This window comes from Balearica regulorum, chromosome 19 (genome assembly GCF_011004875.1).
Source record: "Balearica regulorum gibbericeps isolate bBalReg1 chromosome 19, bBalReg1.pri, whole genome shotgun sequence".
In the NCBI taxonomy this organism is placed as follows: domain Eukaryota; kingdom Metazoa; phylum Chordata; class Aves; order Gruiformes; family Gruidae; genus Balearica; species Balearica regulorum.
Genome location: NC_046202.1, coordinates 6903038 through 6926698, shown reverse-complemented (window position 1 = coordinate 6926698; position 23661 = coordinate 6903038). Strand labels below are relative to the sequence as shown.

Below are 23661 nucleotides of genomic sequence, written 5' to 3'. Positions count from 1 at the left end.
AGAAGATGCCGCTGGGGAACAGAGCCCCACTGCAGGCAGTACAGCATGGAACAAGACACAGCTTCCTTCTCACAGAGTGTTTCCATCAGCAGTGGGGTTCAAAGGCTCAGGCAGGAGATGTCCAACCATGGAGCCACAGGCGTTTCTCACCTCCTGTAGCTCAGGCCCTGCAGGCAAAAGGAACTTGCCAAAATCAGGTCTCGCCTGCTCACCTTTCACTCAACTCCAAAGTCCACTAAAGCACGGTACTTCAGAGAGAGAAGTTTATTTATACACCACATCACTTACATTCAACACAACAATCAGCAAACCAGTTAACCCAAATCAGCTCATTCTGCTTTATTGTTCATTCTTCCATTTTGTGCTAACTTAATTTGCTGCTGTAAATTGTATCACATCTGTAGTGGCTATGGCAGGAATTGCACCACGAGGAGGACAATAGCGCGGATATGTGAACTAACAAGATCAGACAGCTTTAGACTTTATTAATGAAGCTTTTTTTTTTCATTCATAGGTCAGTTCTTGTAAGATGGTCTTCAGCAACCTTGTTCCAAGGGCTTAGGCTAAACCTGTAAGGTAAGAAGTTATTGGTTAACTGCAGTAAGTTTGGAATCCCTGAAAGGCAGGTGGTCTTCCTTGCTGTAAAGCAGAGGTATGCTAACATCTGGGGTGCTCCCTCTCCCCTCATCTATTTGCTGGGAGGTGTTGAACACCCAACACTGGTGTTCGGCAGTCTCCTTTCTCCCAGGTCAGGATGGGTTGTGAGTTGTGCCAAACCAGCGCTTGCTGCAGGCCAGCAGCGCTGTGCTGATTCTCCAAGCCTGCTGCCACCGCTCTCCCAAACTGTCAGCTTTGTCCATGCAGCAGCACAAAAGCTTCAGGAATTCCTCCTCTCCCCACCCCATCACCTCCAGCTACACGTACAAGACCAAGACAGGAAGCCAAACAAAACAGCAGCTTGCTCTAACCTACTTCAGTGCACGTGCTCTGCATCAATCCATTCTTTACCGTATGGATTGAAAAAACCCAGGACTTCCCATGATAATTTTACTGATTAACTCATTTAGTAGCTGCCCAGTAGCACTGTCAACTTACCATTAGCAAACCTGCACTGCTTCAGCACTTCACTGAAGCCCTCGCAGAGCTTGAGGTCAGTCTGGTTCTGCGCACACTCCAGGAATTGTTTCATTTCATACTGGCAAGGAGCAAACTGCGACTGTTGCTGCTGGTAGGCAGGCTGAGCTGCCTGGGGCTCCTGAAATGGCACACACTTTCATGAGCATCCCTTCCACAGCTCCTATGAAACCACCCCAAGTACTGCCTGCTCTGTATTTCCTCCCTGAGTTTTAGTCAAAATGTTGTGTTACTGTTTAAATGGAAAACAAAAAAAAGGGCTGAAGTACAAAAGTTTCCAGCAGTGGCATGACACATTCTGAACAGTTTTGTAAGTTACAAACACTTAGGTAACTTTGGATACACTTCAGTAACCCTGGATAGCATCTGGGCAAGGTAACAGCATTATCTTAATGCGTGAGCAGCACAAAGGGGTCTTGCAATAGACCTTACCGTCATCAGGCCTGGAACATGTCCTGTTTGAATCAGAGCGTACTACAGCAGAACACAACACTAATACCCTACTGCAAGCACTCATGCATCCCTTTGAAGTACTTTTAAGACACTCATGGTGATTGTGGTAGTTACCATGGAGACTGAGTCTCTACAGTTACCCGTGCTTTCCCAGCTACTTGCATGGTTTTTATGTCTATAGCAATTACCTAAGCCTATATATATAAAAAACTGATCTGCCAAGTTAACTGCGCCTCATTAGCTGGCATCCAGCTATGCTTTCTCTTACCTGATAAGTAATATCAGGCCTTGCAGCTTCAGAGCTGCTTCCTCCACCAAACCCTCCTGTAAGCGCATGACCTATGGTATGGCCGACAGCAGAGCCTACAGCAACTCCAGCAGCAGTTGTAGCCATCTGTGCCATCAGACCAGGCTGCTTCGGTGCAGGAGCAGCCACAGCAGAAGCTGGGGCTGCTGCCGGGACAGGCGCCCGAGCAGCAGGCGCTGGTGATGCAGCTCTCATTTGTGGTGCCCGACTGCAAGGACATAAAGAGAAACCTCACATTGTCACTCCAAACTCAAAGCAGGCAGAGACCACCCAGTTGCAAAGAGCATGCGGTTGCAGTTCCTCCTTATTACACCCTGCGCACTGATGGCAGGAACGCAATGTTCTGGTGAGTAATTAACGCACAACAGGGTAAGGTTTACAGGCTTCCTCCTGGCTGTGTTTTAAGGACTAGCCGCAGCCCCCACATCCCAAAGAAGCGTGCTATTTTGCGGGAAATGAGATATAGCCTAAAAGGGGCTGATTAAGTAGGCCCTTAACGCTCAGGCACTGGATGGCCGGGCCCTGCCACCCAGCAAATGCTGGAGACATCCACCTCCATTCCCGCCAAGCGCCGACCTTGCTATAACCGAGCTCAAAGCAGCCGGGCTGGGCCAACCCCCCTCGCCCCGGTGCGTCGCCCAACCCCGGAATGGCGGAAAGGCCTTTGCCGCCTGCGGCCTACACGGGGGCGGGGAAGGAAAGGAGAGGGGGGGAAGAAGGAGCCCAACAACCCTCACCTGGCGGGGGGCGCCACGCGGGACGTGCGGCTCCGTCCGCCCCTCGGCATCGCGGCGGGGGAGGTTTGCTGAGGTGAGGTGAGGAGAAGAGAGAACGCGGCCTCACGCGGACCGTCAGCCACCGCCTCTGAAGGTCACCCGACACCCGCCGCGCGCGCCTGCGTCACTGCCGTAACGCCGCGCGGGGAGGCGGGGTTTGCGCTAGGCCCGCCCCTTCCACCGCCCGCCTGAGGCGCTGGCCCGGAGCGGGAAACGGAGGTTTGAGGGAGGGATGGCGGCGGGTGCCTCTGTGAAAATTAAATGGTTAAATGGTGTTCAGACGTGCGCCTGCCCTGTGGGAACCGCTTTCTCTGGAGAAGCCCAGAGGCAGCACGCGAGACACCGTGAAGGAGCCTCCAAAAGCCCTTCAGCCTTTCGCAGAATTGCTGAGTTTCACCCAAAAGGCTGGGATTTACCTCAGTCCACCCCAAAAAGGAGCGAGGGCACCTCCTGCCCACCTCAGCCCCACGCACAAAGCCATCTGCGTGGGCTGGCATGAGCTCTTCGGGTTTGTGGGGTTTGAGACACTGTATTTTGAGGGATGTCTTTTTTAATAATTACTGTATTAATTTATTTTTTTTATACACAGCAGCTCTAGCACAAGATAAATCATGACAGCGCCATGGTTGCTGGTGGCTCTAGCAAGGCCTGACCCCATCTCGGCTGTCCCTCTGGGTGGAAGGGTCTGCACACCTGAGTTGGGGTTTGTTTAAAAAAAAACAAACGGGGCGGGGGGGCTGGAAAGTTTGGAGACAGATGGTGAAAGACAGCTTGAAAAGATTGGTATTGAATAGTCCAGGGAGGGGAACACAATAAAAATAGCAAATGAGAGAGAATAAAGTCAGGCCTTCTACTGTGTAGTTAGGCTACTAGATGCAGAGTGGTTATAATAAAGTGAATGTCACTGCACTTTGTTAAATGGAGGGAGGTCTTTAGACAGAACATAAATGATTTCTGGAATCTGCTGTGAGTTATTAACCTTAGCAGAGCTTTAGAGAAGAATTAATCTTTTAATAAGGATGAGAAAGGCACAAGTTATGTCATATAACTTGGACTGCAATTAAAATACAGTCCCTAGAGTTACTACCTAAGTCCAGATATATCAGAGGTAAAGCTGTTCTGCTGAAATCTGATCCTTCCTTACTCAGTTAGTTTAGCACACCAGTTGTTTGGTTTATTTCTTGATCTAAACCCCATTGAAAAGAATGAAAAGAGTCTAGAAGACTAACATGCAGGATTAGACCTAAGGAGGTAATAAACTCTCAGTCTCAACAGAAAGTAAAAATTCATACAACTCTGTTTCCCGTTACAGGCAGGCACCTCGCTTCTTGTCCTTAGAGTATACATACACACATTCATCCCCAAAATGTGATTGCCACCCTGCAACGTTATCTCACTTCATTATAAAGCTGTTATCATGACCCAAAAATTGCTTGTTCACAATTTCCTCAGTTGAAAGGGACGTAGCTGTGTAAAACCAGTCATTTCAACATCTTGTATGTGAGGGGGGTGTAACAGTTCTCTGATAAAGGAAGCATGAATATTGGGAGTTTATACAGCAACGATAATCCGAAAGCAAAGCTTTGGTCAGAAAAACAGTTGCTCTTAATGTAAACGTTATTAGGAGATGAATATAAAGAATATGTCATATTCAGAACAGCGGCATCCACATAAGTTCAGACTGCTGGCATTACTGCAGGAGCTCATCTCCGCACACCACTGCTCTCTGGTTCTTTTACTCTTGGCCTCTCTCCATTTTGGCTTCTTCCTCAGCAGCTCTGCGTTTGGGGTTTTGTCAAATGCCTGCGAAGCATTACGAGTTTTGCACGACAGACAGACAGTAAGTCACTTCAGATTTGGCACTTTCTCTCCTGCAGTTGGCCCTGTGGATAGCTCCTGGAGTTAGGCAGGAGCGCTCAGAGGCGGGCAGGGCAAGGCAGGGCAGGGCTCAGCCCCGCTCCTCCGTCTGCTGCTGCCAGCCTGAGCGATGCGTCCTGGGCCCAACATCTCACAGCATCCATTTGGTTGACAAAAAGGCAAAACTTTGACTAGAACTCATCTTATTTAAGGGCCAAGCTCTAAATACATGAGATAACAACTCATTTCTTAATGAATGGTTTGCTTGACTCTTTTTAATTAATAGTTTTCAATTTCTCTTTTTTGCTGGCAGAGGGATTCCTTCTTGTTGCTGAAGTCGTTTTGCAACACGTCTCTCTTTGAATTCGTTTTGTTTTGCAGAACAATGAAGGCACGGATGGCATAACTGGCGGTATGAATGCTGGCGTTGTGTTTTGTCGTCCTGCCTGCCTTGGGAAAACTCAGCTTCGCTTTGTACTGACTCGCTCTTCCATCTGCTAATGCCCAGCAGCAATGTTCGTACAAGGAAACGGGGAAGGGAAGAAGAACAAGTTGCTGGTGGCCGTCCTCAAAATAAAGCAATAATGGTGGTTGTGGTGGGTGTTTACAGTAAGCAAAGATTATTTTATCTTCAACTAGTAGGTGACTTCTGTGTTGGCAGACCCAAGGTATCAGCTATTTCCTTAAGCTACGGCCAGATATCGATGCTACTTTTGATAGAAACCAGACATGCATGAAAGAAAGAAGATCCAGCCCTGATTGCCTCTGGTTGTATCCGTCTAATTCTGAGCAGCGCTATTGACTCACAGGTCTGCTGGCTATTTTTAGAGGTGTGATACAAATGTGATCCTAGATCTGTGAAACAGATGACGAAATCCTGTTGCTCAAGTGCGAAGCGTATTCTTCCAAAGATAAGGCTGAGCGAGGTTTGGGGAAATCCATCGACAGCTGCTCCGGAGTCAGGCGGAGCACCAGGCTATGGTGTGCGCTAGAATAAACAAACTTTTAATCCATTTTTTTATATCGTTTCTCCAAAATTATGTGTCCTGAAAGTCTCAGGGTGAACTCAGGGAATGTAACAGGCCCTCAGCAAGGTCCCTCTGCACAGGCGGCACCGGATGGGTTTGTGTGGCTGTGGGCTGCAGTGGTTTGGTCCTCTCCAAAATCATGGAAAAAACCTGGTGCAGCCACTGGAGTACCTGTGGGAGAGACCAGCGTCGCCTTAGCTATAGTGAAGTGGCACATCAGCCCTGAGGGTCATGTCAGCCGTGCCCGGGTTTAGTAACACGCCCCGGAACAGCCCAAATCTGAGGAAAAAAGGGGGAAAAACTCATTTTCCTGCTGAAATCCGGGGGCGGGACGACGACGACACCCCGGGCACCCTGCGGTGCCCCCTCATGGCCGCCAGGCGGCGCCATAACGGCCCGCCGCGCCACACCCCCTCGCACCGGCCTGACGTGACGTCGTCGCGGAGCGCCACGTCCGGCGCGGTCGGTGTGGGCGGGGCGAGAGGGGCGCGCCCGCCCAGCGAACCAATGGGGTGTGGGTGCGCGTGCGCGGCCAGTGGGCGCCGGGCGCGCGTCGCGGGCTGAGGCGGAGGGAGGGGGTAAGATGGCGGCGCCCGTCCTGCTGCGAGTGTCGGTGCCGCGCTGGGAGCGGGTGGCCCGCTCCGCGGTGTGCGCGGCCGGCATCCTGCTCTCCCTCTACGCCTGCCACCTGGAGCGGGAGAAGGGCCGCGACCTCCACTACCAGGCCCTGTGCGACCTCAGCGAGCGGGTCCGCTGCTCCGCCGCCATCACCTCCAGGTGAGGCGGAGATGGGACCCGCCGCCGCCTCAGGCCGCCCTCGGCGAGAAGGGGCTGAGGGGCGCGGGGAGCGGCGGAGCCGGGCCCCGGAGCGCTGCCTCCGGTGCCTCGGGGGCTAAGGCGGGGGCTGCTGGGGGGGCCGGACCGGTTCTGTGAGGGGAGCGGCGGCGGGAGCCTGCGGCTGCGGGCCGGGGCTCGTCCCGGGGAGGGCTTGTCTGGGGCCCGGAGGGGGCTGGGCAGCCGCGTCTGTGCTGGGGGCCGCAGGGCGGGCAGGCCGAGGAGAGGGGTGTCAGGGCTCCCGGTTCAGGCAGCCCCTTTGCTGGAGGGCTGGTGTGGGAACGGCTTTTTTCGGGATCACCACGGCCTGGAGAGTGAGGCACCCGCAGTTTCTGTGTTGTAATCAGTGGCAGTTAGCTAGAGTGACAGGCCTTTTAGTGGTGAATGCAGGTTAGAGTGAAATGCTTTAGGTGTGACTAGTGGTTGAGGCCAACATAAACGTGTACAATTGTAGATGATTGGCTTTGGGTTGTTTCAATCTGAGTATCTGAATTGCTTTTTCATTATAATGTTACCTGGCAGCACAGAAGATTGCCCTCACGATGCAGAGGAAGTGCTTAATTTGAGAGATACTTGTATGCCTTGGCAGCAAAAGCCCAGTCCAAATCGTGATTTATTTTACAGGTTTCCTGTCAGTAATTACTTTAGTAATTGTTTTCTAAAGGTCAGTGGTTCTTACTTCTGTTAGGACGGTCAATGTATAAATTTTAATATGCTGCTAGCTTGACTTGTTGTCAAGTAACTAGTTGATTGAATTACAATAATGAAGAGCCTTAACCTGTTGTATAGTTACAAGTGCTACCAGTATAAAAATGCCACAGGAAATACTTTTGGGTGTAATTGACTAAGAAACTCCTCTAGAAGCATATTCTCAAGTATTTCAACTAAAGAAATAAGATGATTTGTCCAGCAATCTCAAAACTGCTCTGTGCGCGCATATATATATGTCTGTGTGCATATATATATATATATATGTAGGCGTACAAAGGCATATGCAGATGTGTCCACACGTAAGGAGCTGGGAAGGGGAGGGTTTTGGTTCTTCAGCAAATGTAGGTATTGAAAGCTTCCTTTTTCTAATGAGAATTTTGTTATTATGTTAATGCCTTCAGCTGAATGAGTACTTGAGATTTTTTTTTTCCCTTCTGTGTAACCTGTATAAAAGCTGTCACAGTTTTTGCAAAGGTATTTGCTGTATTACTGTAACAAGCCAATGAATATGCCCGTACTCTGTCAAGGTGGAAGCTGATTAAGTTGTTTAGGCAAAACATACAAGAAACTCATATTCTTAAATCCACTTCTGTGGTGACAGAATTGGGATTGTGTTATGTTGCAGAGATGTGTATCTGCAGATGTTAGAAAGAAGGCTCTTGTGATTGAATGAGGGCTTTAACTCTGCTTTTCTGTCTGTCATCAGATAATCTTTAGTTTGTGAAGGTGTTTGTTTGTGTCTCTATTTGAGAAGTGTCCTGAAATGAGAAGACTTCATTAAGCTTGCCAGATAACTTAAACTTATAAATTAAAATTATGCACAGGCTACTGAGATTAAACCATGTGAGTATCATTAGTAATCTAAATTTTAGCACAGCTATAGAGGTGAAAAGAGAGTAACAGGGATTTAAGTGCCTAAGTAGCCTCTGTAGGAGTCTGTTCTTGTATAGAATTGGTCCTTCATTACCTTTTCATTGTTACTGCAAATGCTGCTATTGAGACAGGGAATTTGAAGTAATAGTTTTAATGCATGTTTACTAAATGCTTTGAAGAAGTAAAATAATTCCAATTATATCTTCAGGTATTTCTAATTATGGAATAATGCTTGGTAATTAAAGTATTCACTAGTAATACTGCAGCTGAAATGTTGAATATGTCATGGTAAGACCCGTAAATACTTTACTTTAGTAATTCTTTATAATATGAACCATTAGGGATAAAATCAACTAAAATCTCACTAGCAGTTGCTAGGAAAATCTGACTGAAGTATTGTGAATGTCAGGATGGCTCATGATAATTGGAGCAGGTGGTAAAAGGAGTTTGTGGAAAAGGAGCATGAAGGTTCTGTTCAGTCAAACCATATTTGGAGAAGAATGTGCTTTCAACGCTGTACAGGACACAGACAAAAAAGGAGTATTGCTTTAAAACTAAGACAAGATGGCAAGCTATTAAACTTTGAAGTAAGAATAACATCGAAAGAAATTAATCTTATTTTCCATGTTACCAAAGCTCCCCATCCATCATTTTCTCTCTCCAATCAAATATTCCTTGTTACTGTGTCACCAAAGTTTACCTGAAACTTGATTTCTAAAAGGAACTTTTAACTACAATTTAGATTTCACTGGGATAGTAGAGTTTCAAATATTGTGTTCCAGTGTTTTCCAATGAAATGCAGATTTAACTTTCGTGTGGTTTTTTTTCTCATTAAGCTATTACACTGGCAATCACAAATTATTTGATTACCTGATTAGCAGAGTTAACTCCGTAGAGTTAAGTGGGTGACAAACTTATACTTTGTGGCTTCTACTGGCTTCTACGGTTCATTTGGTTGTGTGACTATTTAAGCTTCATTTGCGGATGGAACTTGAAAAGTAACAATCTTCACATTTTGAGTGTCGACTCCAACAGTGGACTGAACTTTAAAAAGCACATTATTGTGTTGGGATTAATTTTAAATGTATAGAATAATGAGAATAAATTAGCATATTCCTCCCTGAGCTGAGTTACTTTGGAACTAAGTTCTGATCTTTGGGGAGGACTTTTTTCACTAATAAGCTGTTAGTATTTCCAAGTCTTGCTTTTAAGCCAAATCTGGTATTGGCACAGCAATGAGAACAGAAATGTTGTAAAGCAGGCAGAGGGAGGAGCATAGAAAATCTTGTTTCAGAGACTGACTCATCCAGAAGATTAGGTTGGAGAGATACTTTCCTAGTATCCCTTATTCAAAATACTAATGATCAGCATATTTCAAGCTTTTATCATGGGGAAAGTTCATGAAATAGTTTAAAAAGAAAAACTGCTAAGGACAGTATAATAAGTGAAGGTATTAGGGAAATACCTAATGTTTTCATTTGGCAGTTGCTCTAGATGTTTTAAGCAAATTGCTGTCTTATATTTGAGAATAATTAAGTGTCAAGAATGGCTTGCTTTATAATGAAACTGGCTAATAGCAGTTCCTGAAAAATATTTTTGCTTTTGCTGTTACAGTAGTTTCACAGAGGGAATTAAACTAATAGACAAATTTCAAGTAATAAGGATAGTGGTATGGCATAATGCAGAGACCCAGAGCTTTTTGCTTTGTTCTTTTACATGCCTGGGAGACTTTTGGGTCTTCTAATATGCGTCTGCTTTCTGTCTTGATTAATATGAGGTTCCTGCAGAGCAGATTGGTAGATGGCTCTTTTTGAAGGAAGTTTTGTAGCCTTGCATGTGTTAATGCTGTAACAACTTTAATACAGACTTAAGATAGCTGGCGTGAATGACCAAAGGGCACATGTCACTGGGTATCTTTAGCAATATTTGCAGCTGCGTAAGTGACGAGGTTTGGAAATAGTCAATATTGATCTAGGTTAACATCTTTAGCTGACTTCCTGAAGAAGTTCTAGAGTCAAAATAGGATTTTAAGAATCTGTGTTCATCTGGATATATAATTTGATACATGACGTATTTTAGAGATTCCCTGTTCTGAACTTCATGCTAATGTGCAAGACCTTGGATTGTCATCTTGTATTTAAGCCACTCTGACATGCATGTTCTGAAACAGTCTAATATGCATCTCTGCCTTATGTCTTCTAGTGGATGCCCCAAAATAATCATCTGGTAGTTCTTGGAAATATATATCTGTAAAATTTTGCATGTGTTGTGGACAGATCTGTGCAGACATGTGGTTGTTTTACTGGATGGGCCCAAGCATGGCCTGTGCCAACTGTAATATTATATTGTTCTGCTCACCTTCATAAATAATTTATATGGTGAATTTAGACCTGTGTAAATTGTTGGAATTTTTTAGTCTTTTGACATCGTACTTTAACACTATGTTGTGTGAGTATAATTATGCAGGTGTAGAGCTTATTCCTCTGCAGAGCATGCAGTTATGCTATAAGATATTGCAGTTAAAATTTGACATGTGCTGGTTTTCCAGTGAAGCACACCTTGCTAGAACTATTGTTCTGGTGCATCTTTATAGAGTGCAGACTGTAACAGAGATCAGGTTGACAAGAACAACCCCATTATTTAAGGAAATGAGACATGAAAGAAAACTCTGACCTCCTCCCTGACCTGATATTTATATTGCAGGTTCCCATTCCATTCTGTTGTGGGGCGGTTCCTGTAAACTTGATGTCTGTCAAGTTTGTTTGATTCCAGCTTAAGAATGTTATATAGAAGTTGGATTTCATATTAATGGCAAGTTCCTGATGTCCCAGCACTTTTTTTATTGCTGTAAGCAAGCATTCAGATATGTTTGAGGTTGACAGCTGCAGTTGTTTGTGACAGTTGTTGTAAGGTGAGAAATGGGAAAGGTAGCTCTATGCAGGTAGTATAAAAGGGGAAGTTTTAGTCCCTTCTTGTGAACCAGCGTAGGCAAATGAGGGCCACGTGCTTTTTTTTTGTTTAATTGTTACTAGTTTTGCAAGTCTTTGCTAGTCAGAAGTTTCTTTAACCTGAGCCAAGTTATTGTTTTTGTTAGGCATCTTTGATTCTGTATAGAAGAAAAAAAAAAGGAGTTTGGTTAAACTGCTGCAGGGTGGTACGTGGAGCAGCTGGCGGTCATTCAACAGGAATCATATTTGTGGTTCTTAGCCTACTGAAATAGTTTACATGAAAAGGTTGCCTCCTGAGACTCAGCTATAATCTGTCTGTAATTTAAAATTGGTTGTTATTAATTTCTGAGGATTGCAAATTGTTAGCAGGTGTAATGGTGCTGCTTCAGTTCCTCTGTACTTCAGTTACTCAGTTCATTGTTTTTGCTGTCTGAGGGAAGGTTTGAAGATCTCTGGCTTGTTGATTGGGCAGAAGGAAATCAGCATAGACAGAATCCATCCAGTATGTCAAGCACTTTGCTTCATTAGGATTTGGAGTGCTGTGGGTTCAGCATGATGGTGTATTGGCATAGCTGTAGCTAGATGAGTATGATACAAGTTTTACTGCTAAGGAAATCGAGCCAAAAAAAGCACAAACAACTTGAGGCCAAGATAAGTTGTATTATACTGGTTTTTTACCCTGGTTTCTGGAGAAGATTTAGCCTCTGTGTTGTGTATTAATAATTTATTTCATAATTTTTCATTTTTTAATGGAAAAATTTAACAAAGGATACAAGTCACTAAAGTTTTATGGAAGCAGATTCAATGCCAAAGGGGAGGGGAGAGAAACTCAAAGTACTAACTCTGCTGAAGGGGAAAAAACCTGCTGCGTGAGCTAAGGTTATCTCTCCCATTTGGTCTGCCAGGCGGGCAGGCAGCAAGTGTGCAAACAGGACTCAGACAGAGGTGATAGATAATGGACTTGGCTGGGGAGACAGGGGCTGGGGGTTATTCCATGTGCTGGGAAGGAAGGTGTTTCAGGAACATCTGTAGAGTAACAGCTTCAGTGGTTCTAAAGCCAGTCGTTCCCAAAGTGGCAGAAGCTGATATTCAAGCAATTTTTGTCTCATCTTTTTAAAAGAAAACTGATGACTTAATACTTCAAACTGGTATAATATGTAGTGGCTGAGGCACATCTTTTACAAAATACAGCAGTACCCTAGCTATGTGAGTCTTTTTTTTTTTTTTTTGGCATGTGTATTTGTGAAAAGCAAAAATACATCATTTCTAGCTTGACTAGAATTTGCAATAGGGCTGAATTATTTCGCCTGATGCAAAGTGTATTTAACGAAGTGCCTATAGTTCAAATTCAGGCTTGTTTGTGATAGCTTAATAGAAGAGATTATGTAGAAGGAATACAATGCTGTTGGCTTGGAGCTTGATTAACCAGTGTTTCTGTAAAGACTGCTATAAAATAATTAACCACTGGCTGCTTGAGATTTTGCAGATCTAGACAATGAGATTTTTTTTGACTGTTTCTGAGGTAGAGCTGGAAGATATATAGAACAAAATTTCATTTGTTTATGGTAAATACTGCTAATAGATTTAAACATAAAATTAAGAGTATTGAAATTTTTGAGCACTCTTGGCAAGTTTACAAATGGGAATTTTTAATCTTTCTTGTGGCTTCTAATTGAAGGCTTTTACTTAATTTATTAAAACTGTTAGTGTGGCCTAAGCGACCTTGTAACCATGAACTACATTTAATCCAAAATCTTCTAGTGAAGCTGTAAAGAAGCTGCAACTGAAGTTTCTTGACATTGCTAAGTATTAACATGGTTCAGATCCTTTGACCTTTATATGAGCTTTTCAGTGATGGCGATGTGTGAGCACAGGCCAGCTTTACTCCCCCCCCGAGAACTTTCATTCTGTACCATAACTTAGAAGTCAGACAAGACTTAAGGAAATGTGCATATAGCTCATCCAGTCTAAGCTTTTTTAGAAAATTATATTTATTGTTTCTTCAGGGTTACAAAGTGGTAAATGGTGCTTGCTGTTGATAACAAAATAATGCTTATGGGATGAAAAGTAATCCTGAAATGAGAGGCTTTGAGTAATCTAGTGTTACTCGGAAAACAAAACTTGAGTTCATTACAGTTCTCTGAATATAGAATCAATTTTTTTATTGTTTGCCCTTTTCATTGCAGCAAACCCAGTAATTGAGAGAGAGAAATGTGTTGGAAAACGTGCTGCTGCACATATGCAGAGTGTTCTCAGATTTTTGAATCATACATGCCATTTAATAATCTGGTCTCCTGAAGGATTTGATAGCATTTTCAACTAGACATTTAGGAGACCAGAATGTGAACTGGGAAGTATGATATGTATGCTTTGTTCAAGGTGTTTGCTACTTGCTGATGTCAGGGACATAGTACTGTAGCTGGCTGTGCTTGACCTGATCTAGTATGGTTATTTTCATGTTAAAATGAATTTACAGTAGTTAGTTCTTTCCCTGACATGAGAACTAAGGATTGCCAAGTGAAATTGAGGTGATGTGATTCTGGAATTATCACCAGGGGATGCAGAGGAGGTCAAAAGTATGTGTTCAGAAAGCATCTGGGTACGTTCAGGAAGGCTTCAAGGTAGGCTACTAAGCATGTTGATGCAGGTAAAACCCCAGTTCATAAGTTTCTTAAGCTGATTCTTAACTTAATGACAACTGAGGTCAAGGAGAGCATCTTGGGGAATGATGTCTTTGTAAAAGCCCTTGAAAACATCTCCTGCAGGTACTGTCAGAATTGGGGTGCTTGGCTAGAAAAAACAGTATAGCATTTCTGACAGAGAGTGAACAAGATAATAATCTGACTCCTGGCTAAATACATACTTTTTGTTTGATTGTTTGAATTGCTGTGTTTGGCAGACTTGGAATTCTGTTGCTTTTTGAACTAATACTGATAACTCTTACAGCTTTTAACTTATTAAACATGGAGGTTGTTTACTTGTCCTTTAAAATGACTGAGATACTAGTGTACTGCAGGAGGATCTCTTGGCTGCCTTTCTGCCAGTGGTATTGTCTCTGCTAAATTATGGTAAAATGTTGAGAATTAAAGTATACTCCTGTAATACGCTCTTCTGGAACATTGAGGATGTTCGTAATTGTGCAAAAGAGGTAATGATTTAACAGTATCAGATTTTATTGGAGATGTGTCACTTGTGGATCAAAGTTACATCAGTTGTTCTTGTCTTCCTGCTAAGAAGTGTCAAGTGCATGCAAATACTGCTTTAAACTTCTAAAAATCCAATGCTTCTGAGCTTTGATAAGTATCACAGACCAAAAGGTACACTGCTTAGAGGGTGGATAATAATTTTCAAGACCTCCTTTTGATAAAAAGGACATTGGCCTAAAAGTCATGGCAATATTCAATTTTAGATGTTAGGAAACTACATGAACAGTTCTAAACACTTTCTTGGATTTCTTGAATCACTAGTCTGAAATTTTTTTTCAAGACCAAAGTTGTACCTGCAAATGAGAAGTGATGCAGGCCGTCATCTTGAACAGAGAGAGAATTTGGGGTACTTAAAACATACAGGAAAGTATCTTAAAGATTTGTTTTAAAAGAACTTCCTTGAAGTTAGTTCAGGTGCCTTTTTTTTTTTTAATAGAAGTGAAACTTGGGTGTGGCAAAAGCCAGCTTGCCACATCGGTTTGTCATACTGCTCTGAATCACACAGGGTGACTTCAGCATTATGTGCACAACAGAACACTTGACTGCTTCAGGGATGGGGAGCCACAAGTCAGTAGCAGGAAAAAGTTGGTGATGTTGGATTATGTTTGTATCTTGCTATGCAAGCAATTTTTTAGTTAGTGCAGTTCATTTTACTATTCTGTGTCCAAAAAGTTGATCCAAGTTAACAATAGTTACTGTAACTTATATCCTGTATAAGAAAGGCAAGTTCCATGACACAATTCTGAGCAGTTTATAGTCCTTTTTACTGATATTTTATTTCTTGACGTTTATTCCAGTGTTAGGACTGCAATCTTCCTTCTTGCTATTTGCTTGCTGTATGTTTTTAGACTTTCAAAGTTATCATAACTCAGGTGTGATTCGAATGATTTCATTGTGAGAAGGAAGATTTTTATCATAGTCAGTTTTCTTCCGTCGTCCAATTGCTTGCAAAAGTGCTTGGTTCATTGTGCATTTTAGTGGGTTTTGGGAGCTCCTTGATAGCATTAGGGCATGATTTAACCTCTTCAGTAAAGAAATTAGAAATACACAAAGTCTACGGTTTTTGCTTTTCAGTTTGATGCGGAAAACTTCCTCAAACTTCAAACCTTATAAGGCTGGGAAAAGTGCTTCATGTCTTAAACTACAGGCTTCTTAGATGTCTTGAAGTGTGTGGAATAAGATGCGAGATTAGAGCTGTACTCCATGGACTGAAATTTAATACTTGATGTCCTTAAAGCTGCTACGAGGCCAACAAGACACTTAATGAACTATTGCACGGGAAAAAGCTTTCACTGTGCTCTGACCTTCTTGCAGCTATGAACAGATCACTTGGGGACACTGACTGTCAGGAAGGGCTTCAACTCGTTATTTTTCCATTAGCAACATTTTATTCATTTGCAGAATAAATGTAGGGTCAGATTCTGTCTAACGTTTCTGATGTTTTAAGCTTGAGTTTGCCTGCAAACGTGACAGGATCTCATGAGCATCAGAAGTGAGAGCGTACAGCTAGGGCAGGGAGAATGCAGGAATTCAGCATTCTGCAGTTACTTTGAGCTAAGCTAATGTTGAACCATAGACTTGGGCACACTTTGAGTTACAGTGTTTAGTCTCTCGGTAAGGAAAGGCCTGAGTGTGTTCAAATGGAGTTTAATGTCACCCTGCAAAGAATTCTCGCTTGGAGACTGGAACAATAAATTGCACCTGTGGATAGTAAGCTGAAAGATCTATAAATGTGGTAATACAGATAAATAAAATAGACTATTAAATGTAAAATGATAATACCTTTAATATATTTGTCTGGCTCTTTAATGCTGTATTTGGTGGCTGGGAGACAGTTGTTACATGTCCTGTGACCATCTTATCAAAGTAAGGCTAAAAAATAAACAGTTCTCACTTAAAATCCAGATAACATTCAATATGTGGGAGGAAAGTCTCACTATAGCTGAGATGCTTTGGAATTTGCAGTATTTCTTTACAGTGTTTGCTTATGTCTTGTTGCGTGGTGTTTGATCTCTTAAAATCCCTCCCTCTTGGAAATGTGGCTTAGTTCTGAAGTGCTGCACTCGCATCTCTCCAGCTGCTTTTCCAGATCTTTGCCCTCTATCCTCAATACTATATTATATGTTAACTGGGACTGTTGCCCTTCATATGCTGCAGGGAGGATGTGTAACCAGCTTTGTCCCCCATGGTTTGCATAGCTCCAAATTACACTGGGTTGACTGCAGGGAGTGAGGCAGTATTGCACTGCTCCCCCAAGCAGTTTACTTCTTGTCTTTCTAACCCTTCGCAGCTCTGGGGTGTGAGGCGTTGTCCCCGTGGTAAAGCAAGTGTTGGTCTTTTCTATGCTGGCTTGAAGCTTTGTATTTACACATAAGTTTAACTTCAGTCATTTATAAGATTTGAGATCAAACTAGTTGAAAGTATGTTTGTTGGTTTTGGGTTTTTTTTTTTTACTGTTTATGTTGTAAACATGCTTTCTGGGAATTGGAACCTAATTCTCTGCTCAGTTTCTTGGGGAGAAGAGCATGAGACTCGGGTATAATAGTTAATTGCAGACAGTTATTAAGTTTGAATTAAAATGATTAATTCAAATATGTTTTGAAAATATTGCACAAATGGCTGTGAGATTATGAAGTATTTTGGAGATGGTATTAAATTGTACTTATTGTGGCATCTTTCTCATGTGAGGAAACTACTTGTAATGTGGTGGTAGCCTTTCACTGGTCTCAGATGTATGATGAAGTATATCAGCAATGTTCCTGTGGTGTGTAGAGAGCAAACCTCTGCTGCATCTTGGTTTAGTAGAACCATTGTCACCAGTACAACAAGCTATTCAGAAACTGCACTTCTGTTGGCATAAATGTAGCACACTAACGTTTTCTGCTGCAACAGCAGTGAGGAATTGTGCCTTTTTTTTTTTACATAGTTATGTGAAAGTTAACCTGATAACGTGAACCTAGCCTTATGTTTATGTAGTGCTTGACTTGATGCTCCAAAGTCATGCTGGCAGATATCCTCACGTTCTCTTGTAAGTTAATTAAGTTGCATGTTGAAGTACTGTTAACTTCTTTTCATACTTTCAAGTGACACTAAGTATAGTCCTCGCCTTGTTTTTACAAATAATGGTGTGATCTGCCTTAGGGCATCAAATTAATGGTTTCTAGCACAAATACATTTGCTAATTTAATCTTTTATCCCCCTTATTGCACCAGCAGTTTTGTAGGGCTTGTGCCACTTTCTACCTTATCACTAAAAAGTTGAAAGTCACTTTGTGGTTAAGGTGCTAGTTCAAAACATCACACTGTGCAAGGGATCTAACAAATAAAGTCTGTGAATCTTTTTATGGTACCATCACCAGATTGTTTGCTTGATGGATTTGGGTTCCTCCTAAGGTGTTAGACTGATCAGGAGCAGCTGAAGTGCAAACATATGTTCCGATCTGCTTGCTCTGGTGCCAGCAAGGTAAGTCCTGGCTGAGCTGGTAACAACTAGTTACCAAGTTGTACCATTTTCCCTCAGCTGGTTAGTGAGCATGTGTCCAACTTGCTGTAGTGGAGAGAACTACTAAAGCTCTTGTTGGAGGAAGGAAGTATTTATTTGACAAAAGAGCTTTGAACTACAACCCTAAGAAGCAGACATGGTATTTGGTGAAGTTGCAGTTGTGTGAACTTGCTGGTTCCTGGTGTGTCAAATAACTTACATCAGCAATGCATGGGATAAAGTTGTACCTAGTGCACCCTCCGGTGCAAGCTGCTTGGTTGGTTCAGGGATACCCCTGAACTTCATACATGACTGCAGTCATCACATCACAATATATGTATCTTTTTTCTTTTTTTTTTTTTTTTTTGTCAATGATGAATTGAAAATACTGATGTAAAGCAATAGGTATCCAAATAAAAGTTAATTAGTTTCACTGTTTTACAGATGGGGTCGAGGATTCGGTCTGTTGGGTTCCATCTTTGGAAAGGACAGTGCAATAAATCAGTCAAACAGTGTTTTTGGACTCGTGTTTTATATACTACAAATGCTACTTGGTAAGTATTTATTCAGTTTAGAGCCTAAAATATATAATAGGTCTGTGGTGATGAAAGAGGAGTGCATTATACATTGCACAACCTGAAAGAGACCAGATAAATGCATGTGATTTTTTAATCCTATTTTTTAGCACCAGCCTAATGATACATCTGTCCAAAGGGCTTAAAAAAACAACTGATAACAAGCAATTGCATTTTTTCCTGCTATGCTGTTAATATAAGCGTCAAAACAGTTGCTGCACTGGTATTTTCACTTAATGTATTTAGCATTGGATTGCACGATAGAAAAGAGAGGAAATAAAAATGGAATTTACAAGTTTTGCAGGAGTAATAGAGATAGAAGGCAAAAATAGTGCATGAAATGTAATGTATGCATATTTCTTCATAACTATATGATCTGCTATAAAGTATTAATACTGATAGACACAACAAACATGTAACTTTCCCGTAACTCAGGAATACGGAAGATGATTAATACCACACATACTTCTTATCAAAGGACTGTCGTACAGAACCTAGAAGCTCCCCTCCAAATAGCGATTTGTCAGCCATCTTGAACTCATGGTATTTTAAACAGACTTTTATGTAATACAGACTTGCTGAGTAGCCTGCAGTTTGAATTAGAGTGCTTAGGCTTTTTGCTTTGTGTGGAAGGGGGGGAATGAGAGCAGCGGTAGTAACTTTCTCTCTCTTGTTGCAGGTATGACAGCAAGTGCAGTAGCAGCTCTAATCCTCATGACATCCTCCATAGTGTCTGTAGTAGGGTCATTGTACTTGGCATACATTCTGTACTTCGTGCTGAAGGAATTTTGCATTGTCTGCGTCATCACATATTTGCTGAACTTCATTCTCTTTATCATCAACTACAAACGACTAGTTTATTTGAACGAGGCCTGGAAACGGCAACTCCAACCCAAACAGGAATAATGCCTGTTTGAACTTTTGACTGACAGTCCGAAGACCCAACTTCCATTAAGTTTATTTTGCAGTAATTTTTTATTCTCCATATCAGACACTTTCCCTGAGAATTGTAACTGAATTTTTAATTATAAAATTGAAGGGGCCCTAGATAATTTTTTGTGTGCTAATCTTCAACTTAAATGTGGTTATGAAAGAAAGCTCTAATACAATCAAAGACAAGCTTTAACTTTACTTTGAAGGAGTTTTAGCCACAGCAAAACCTAGACTCTCTTCCACCTCCACTTGTGAAGTGGATAACACTTGCTATAAAATATCCTGTATATAAATTCAGGTATAACAAGATGTGGTCATGACATTAAATATTCTAGACTAGCATTACCATATTTAATGTTGCCATGTTTACAGTATATGTATTACTTTTTTTTTAGCTGATGGACTTAGATTTGACTAGGACTTATACTGTAAATAAAATTAGAAATACTCGTTTCATCCCTGGAGAAGTCACTGTACAATCAGTTTCATTAGCCTAGGAGCTGTCAGAGTGTTAGCTAACAGTCAATGGGTACGATGGAAGAAGTGACCTCTATAGAGAGAACACCGTGTTGCTGCACTCGCTGCTAGTGCTTTCATAAGAATGATGGTTGGGGTTTGTTCCTTTTTTTTTTTTTGTCTCCAGTAAGGAAAATAGAATTTAAGCTGAAACCTGAAGTATGTTCATTAAACCACAACTTCATTACTTTCTGTAAAGAATGAAAATAGCTTAATGTGGTCAATAGAAGGCATACCACTGGGATATGATATGCAGATTGGGGGTTGATGTATCAAAGGACTTAATTTCGATGCAGAGCTGTTTCATTTTTAAACTGCAGTCAGCCAGCCAGTGTTACTAATGTTTGATGTTATATGAATGCTGCAGTATAAAATTGCAATTCGCAGTGGAAACCACTGACTGAGTGGGATAACAAAGTAGTGCACTGAAGAAGCAGTTAATTGATCTTCGTCAGGATCTTTGGTTTGTGCTATATTGGGAAGTGAACTTTAGGCTTGACACACATAAGATCCCTGGGAAGGACAACCTATTTAGTGGGATAAGTAAGTAAATGTGCTCTTGAAAATGAAATGTGATATAGTGCTATCATTGCTCTCTCTAATAACTAATTAGGGAAAAAAAAAATAAACTGCAGATTTAAACCAAGGAACAAAATTGTAAATGTTGTTTCTGCACTCAGTATTCTAAGGCTGAATGTTAAAAGTGCCTTCTGTCTTAAAATCTTAAACCAAATACTTTGTGTTGAACTTGGCAGGCAGAAGTGTCCTTGCTTTAAAAATGAACAAACAAACAAACAAAATTCCCAGCAAACTTGCTGGGCATAGAAGAGTATTAAGAGATCTATTTTAGTTTTTAGATTGAGAAGTGGTAGCAATATTGTGTCAGTTAACTTAATGTGATAGAAGGTTGGTGATGCGATTTGGAAAAGCAAAATATTTGTGTTTCAGACTCTGTGACACCAAAATATATAGGTTCAGCTTTTTTCTGTAATTGGTGCTGTGCTGCTTTTTGCCCTTGTCAGCTTCTAAATATGAAGAATTCCAACTGCGTACCCATTTATTTAAAGAATTAAACTAATTTTAGGATATTTTTTCTTAAACTTGAATGTCAGAGAGACACTTATGTTGTATGGCTAAGTGGATTATAGACACTAAGTTGCTGAGGATAAACTTGACTGTGAAACATGCAGTGTTCCGTAGAGAAAATAGACATTTTAGATTGAATTCACAAAATAGTATTTAAATTACTACTGAAGTAATTTTCTGGTTTGTATCAAGGATGTAGGTGGAAACTGCTTTTATGTATAGAGTTCTGTGGTATGAGTAACATCTGTTGCATGTAACACTAAATTACTTGTCCCTCTTGTCAGTTTTAGACAATTCATTAAATGCGTTTTGTATTGACCAGAGTATAGTTAAAGCTTGTCTTGATGTTTAGTTCTGTCTCTCAAATGCCTTGAACTTTGACATGAGGGGAGTGAGTGATGTTAACCTGGTCCCTCAAGGCTTTACTTTGTTCTTTTACAAGCCTTGAGGCAGTTTCACTGTTTAATATGTTGTATAGATTTATTTTGATGCATTCCTGTGATCTACACTAAGGCATCTTTTCATCCAAGGAAGAGGTGAACACGTGCTGCCTGAAATGGTTAGTTGCAGTGCTAATATCTCAGAACAAGCAGCAATGGAGACAAGTATATTCAATGATTACTTGGTCCAATTTCTGGGTGTAGTGCATATCAAAAAAAAAAAAAAAAAAGGAAAAAAGCCCCATCAGCTGAAAGTGTAGATGTTGACTAATTTCGCTGTGTCTTGTGCTTTTCTGTGTGGGCATAGTCTGTTAATTCAGTTTGTTTAGTAAAATTGTTTAGGGCCAGATTTTCAGCAGTCATGTCTGCAGTCCTTGTTTGTGCGTGCATAGGGATCAAATGGGAATTGAGTTTGGTCTCTGGAAGAATTTGCAGCTACACTTTGTGCACGAACTTGCAAATCTGATCCTTAATTTTGAACTGTCTTGTCTTGTGTGCTTTTCTCGCAGTTACTTTTTACTGGAAGTGATTTGCTAGAAATGGTCCTAACTCTTCTACTTTCTCTCTTGTGCTTCAGAAATGCAGTTGGCCTGAATAAAGGGCAAAATAATATTAGCAGTAGAAATTTGGACCTTTTTGCTTCCAGTTTTTTGACTCTTTCCTCGTTGCTCCCAATGATAGAAACAGCATATTTCTTCCAGTAAAATGGCTCGGGTTACAATTAGTAGTGTGATGGAAATCTGACAAGTGCTTCAGGCAACTGCCCCCCTGCTGCCCCCACCCAAAACAAATGTCATTGCAAACGTGTGGTTGAGATTAATTGGAGCCTTACAAATCTGAAGGCAAATTCTTGAGGATACAAGACTGTGGGTAAAAGCTAGTAAATAATACCTGGTCTGGCAGAGGGACGGGGAGCAGTATCATTACCCAGATTCTGGTTGTGGTTTCAACACTTTTGAAGACAGAGCGGGGAAAATGATTCATAATTAATCTACAAACAGTGGTTCTGAATTGGGGCTTTCTTCCCCTCCTGGCTCTCAGAAGTTCCACAAGGAGGGGCAGATTGGAAAGGCAAAAGAACCTCATCCCAAAACCTGCTTAGGAATTAAACATTCCTGAAATCCTCTTACTGTAAGATACTTGCTACTCTTAAGGCCAACGAAGCATTCACGTCTCATTTAGGAAATGAATGTTCTTGGAAGTTTCTTACTGTAAAGTGCTTGCAATGTGAAGGTCAATGAAACATTCCCTACCCCCTTTGATACCTAAAGCGACACCAAATCTCTCTTATTAGGAGGTTTCTGCATACTGTAGTACGCATTTGTCTCCTGCTGTACAGTCTCTTGATTGTTCAAAAACATCGTCAAGGTGCTTCAGGCAGCACTTGATGCTCCTAATTTTTATGGGCTAAAGTCAAAGAGAGATCCAATAGCTTTGGTTCTGCCAATGTTGTTTAAATGTAATCCAGACAAAACTGGTCCAGAAAAGACGAAGTATTCTCGTACCATAAAACTGTGTGAAGCATGACCTAAATATTAGGTGTTTGTTCTGTATAGTATGTTCCATCAACTATTTATTACTAGTGCTTTAAACTCCAAATTAAACATCCATTTAAATGGAGTCATTGGGCAGATGTTCCTTTTATCAATATAGGTTGAAAGATTCTCTATTGGAGGTTTAGGATACAATTTTGCTAACAGGTAAAACAATGTAAATATGTACGAATTCTATTTGTTGCACATAACTTTTTGGTATAAAAAATAAATGTAGAAATTACCTGTGGATGTCTTGCTGCAATCATTCTTACGCTGCATTCATGCAGTCCAGACATAAGAGCTTGAATGAACCCAATTAGAGGCCTTTTTGGACTCAGTCTGAGCCTTAGAAACTGTTTTTTAAAGTCAGTACTGTAATTCTGTTTCTAGAAATGTACTAAGTTGTGATTTTTTTTTTAAAGACGTTGCGTGTTAGCGGTAGAAGGGTGAAGGCACTTGGGTCGCCAGAGATAGCAGTTTGTAGAATTTCTGCAGCATCATAGAGTCTTGCTGAATGTTGTGTGCACATGAGTGTGTAAAGGTTGAGCAGCGTTGACTTGAGGCTTTAACTGTTTACAGTTCTTTAAGCAACATGCAAAGAAAAAAATGTTCCGTATGTTATTTTTATCACTTCCCGTTTTCCTTGGTTCTGTAGGTCTGCTTTAACTCCACTCTGACAAGATCGCACATCTGGAAACTGCTGTATGTTTTCCTGGTTTGGGGGGGAGGGAGGTTTTGGGGGGTGGGTTGGGTTTACAATTGCACTGAGCTGTTAAGAACAAGCAGGAACTACGACTGAAACGTGTGCTTACCATACGTGTGGATATTAAACTCTGCATCTGTTTTGTTGGACTGAATGAAAGTAATAGCTTTCTCTTCTGCAACCGCAAGCCCGGTGTGTTATCGTAGGGATCTGAGCCCTAGTTTGTAACGCGTTAACAATGTGAAATCTTGATCTGTATTTTGATG

General features: G+C 41.6%; 2 protein-coding genes across 2 annotated transcripts; one reads left to right on the top strand and one right to left on the bottom strand.

Moving 5' to 3' along the window:
- Window positions 1-249: 249 nt before the first annotated feature.
- On the bottom strand, window positions 250-2806 carry CHCHD2 (coiled-coil-helix-coiled-coil-helix domain containing 2). Its single transcript, XM_010313444.2, has 4 exons — window positions 2632-2806; window positions 1856-2102; window positions 1096-1255; window positions 250-569 (listed from the first exon to the last, which is right to left on the bottom strand). Exons 1-4 carry the CDS (start codon window positions 2679-2681, stop codon window positions 559-561), a joined length of 468 nt encoding a protein of 155 aa, XP_010311746.2. The 5' UTR covers window positions 2682-2806; the 3' UTR covers window positions 250-558.
- Window positions 2807-6076: 3270 nt separating this feature from the next.
- On the top strand, window positions 6077-22941 carry VKORC1L1 (vitamin K epoxide reductase complex subunit 1 like 1). Its single transcript, XM_075771656.1, has 3 exons — window positions 6077-6332; window positions 18052-18161; window positions 18862-22941. Exons 1-3 carry the CDS (start codon window positions 6139-6141, stop codon window positions 19086-19088), a joined length of 531 nt encoding a protein of 176 aa, XP_075627771.1. The 5' UTR covers window positions 6077-6138; the 3' UTR covers window positions 19089-22941.
- The last annotated feature ends 720 nt before the right edge of the window (window positions 22942-23661 follow it).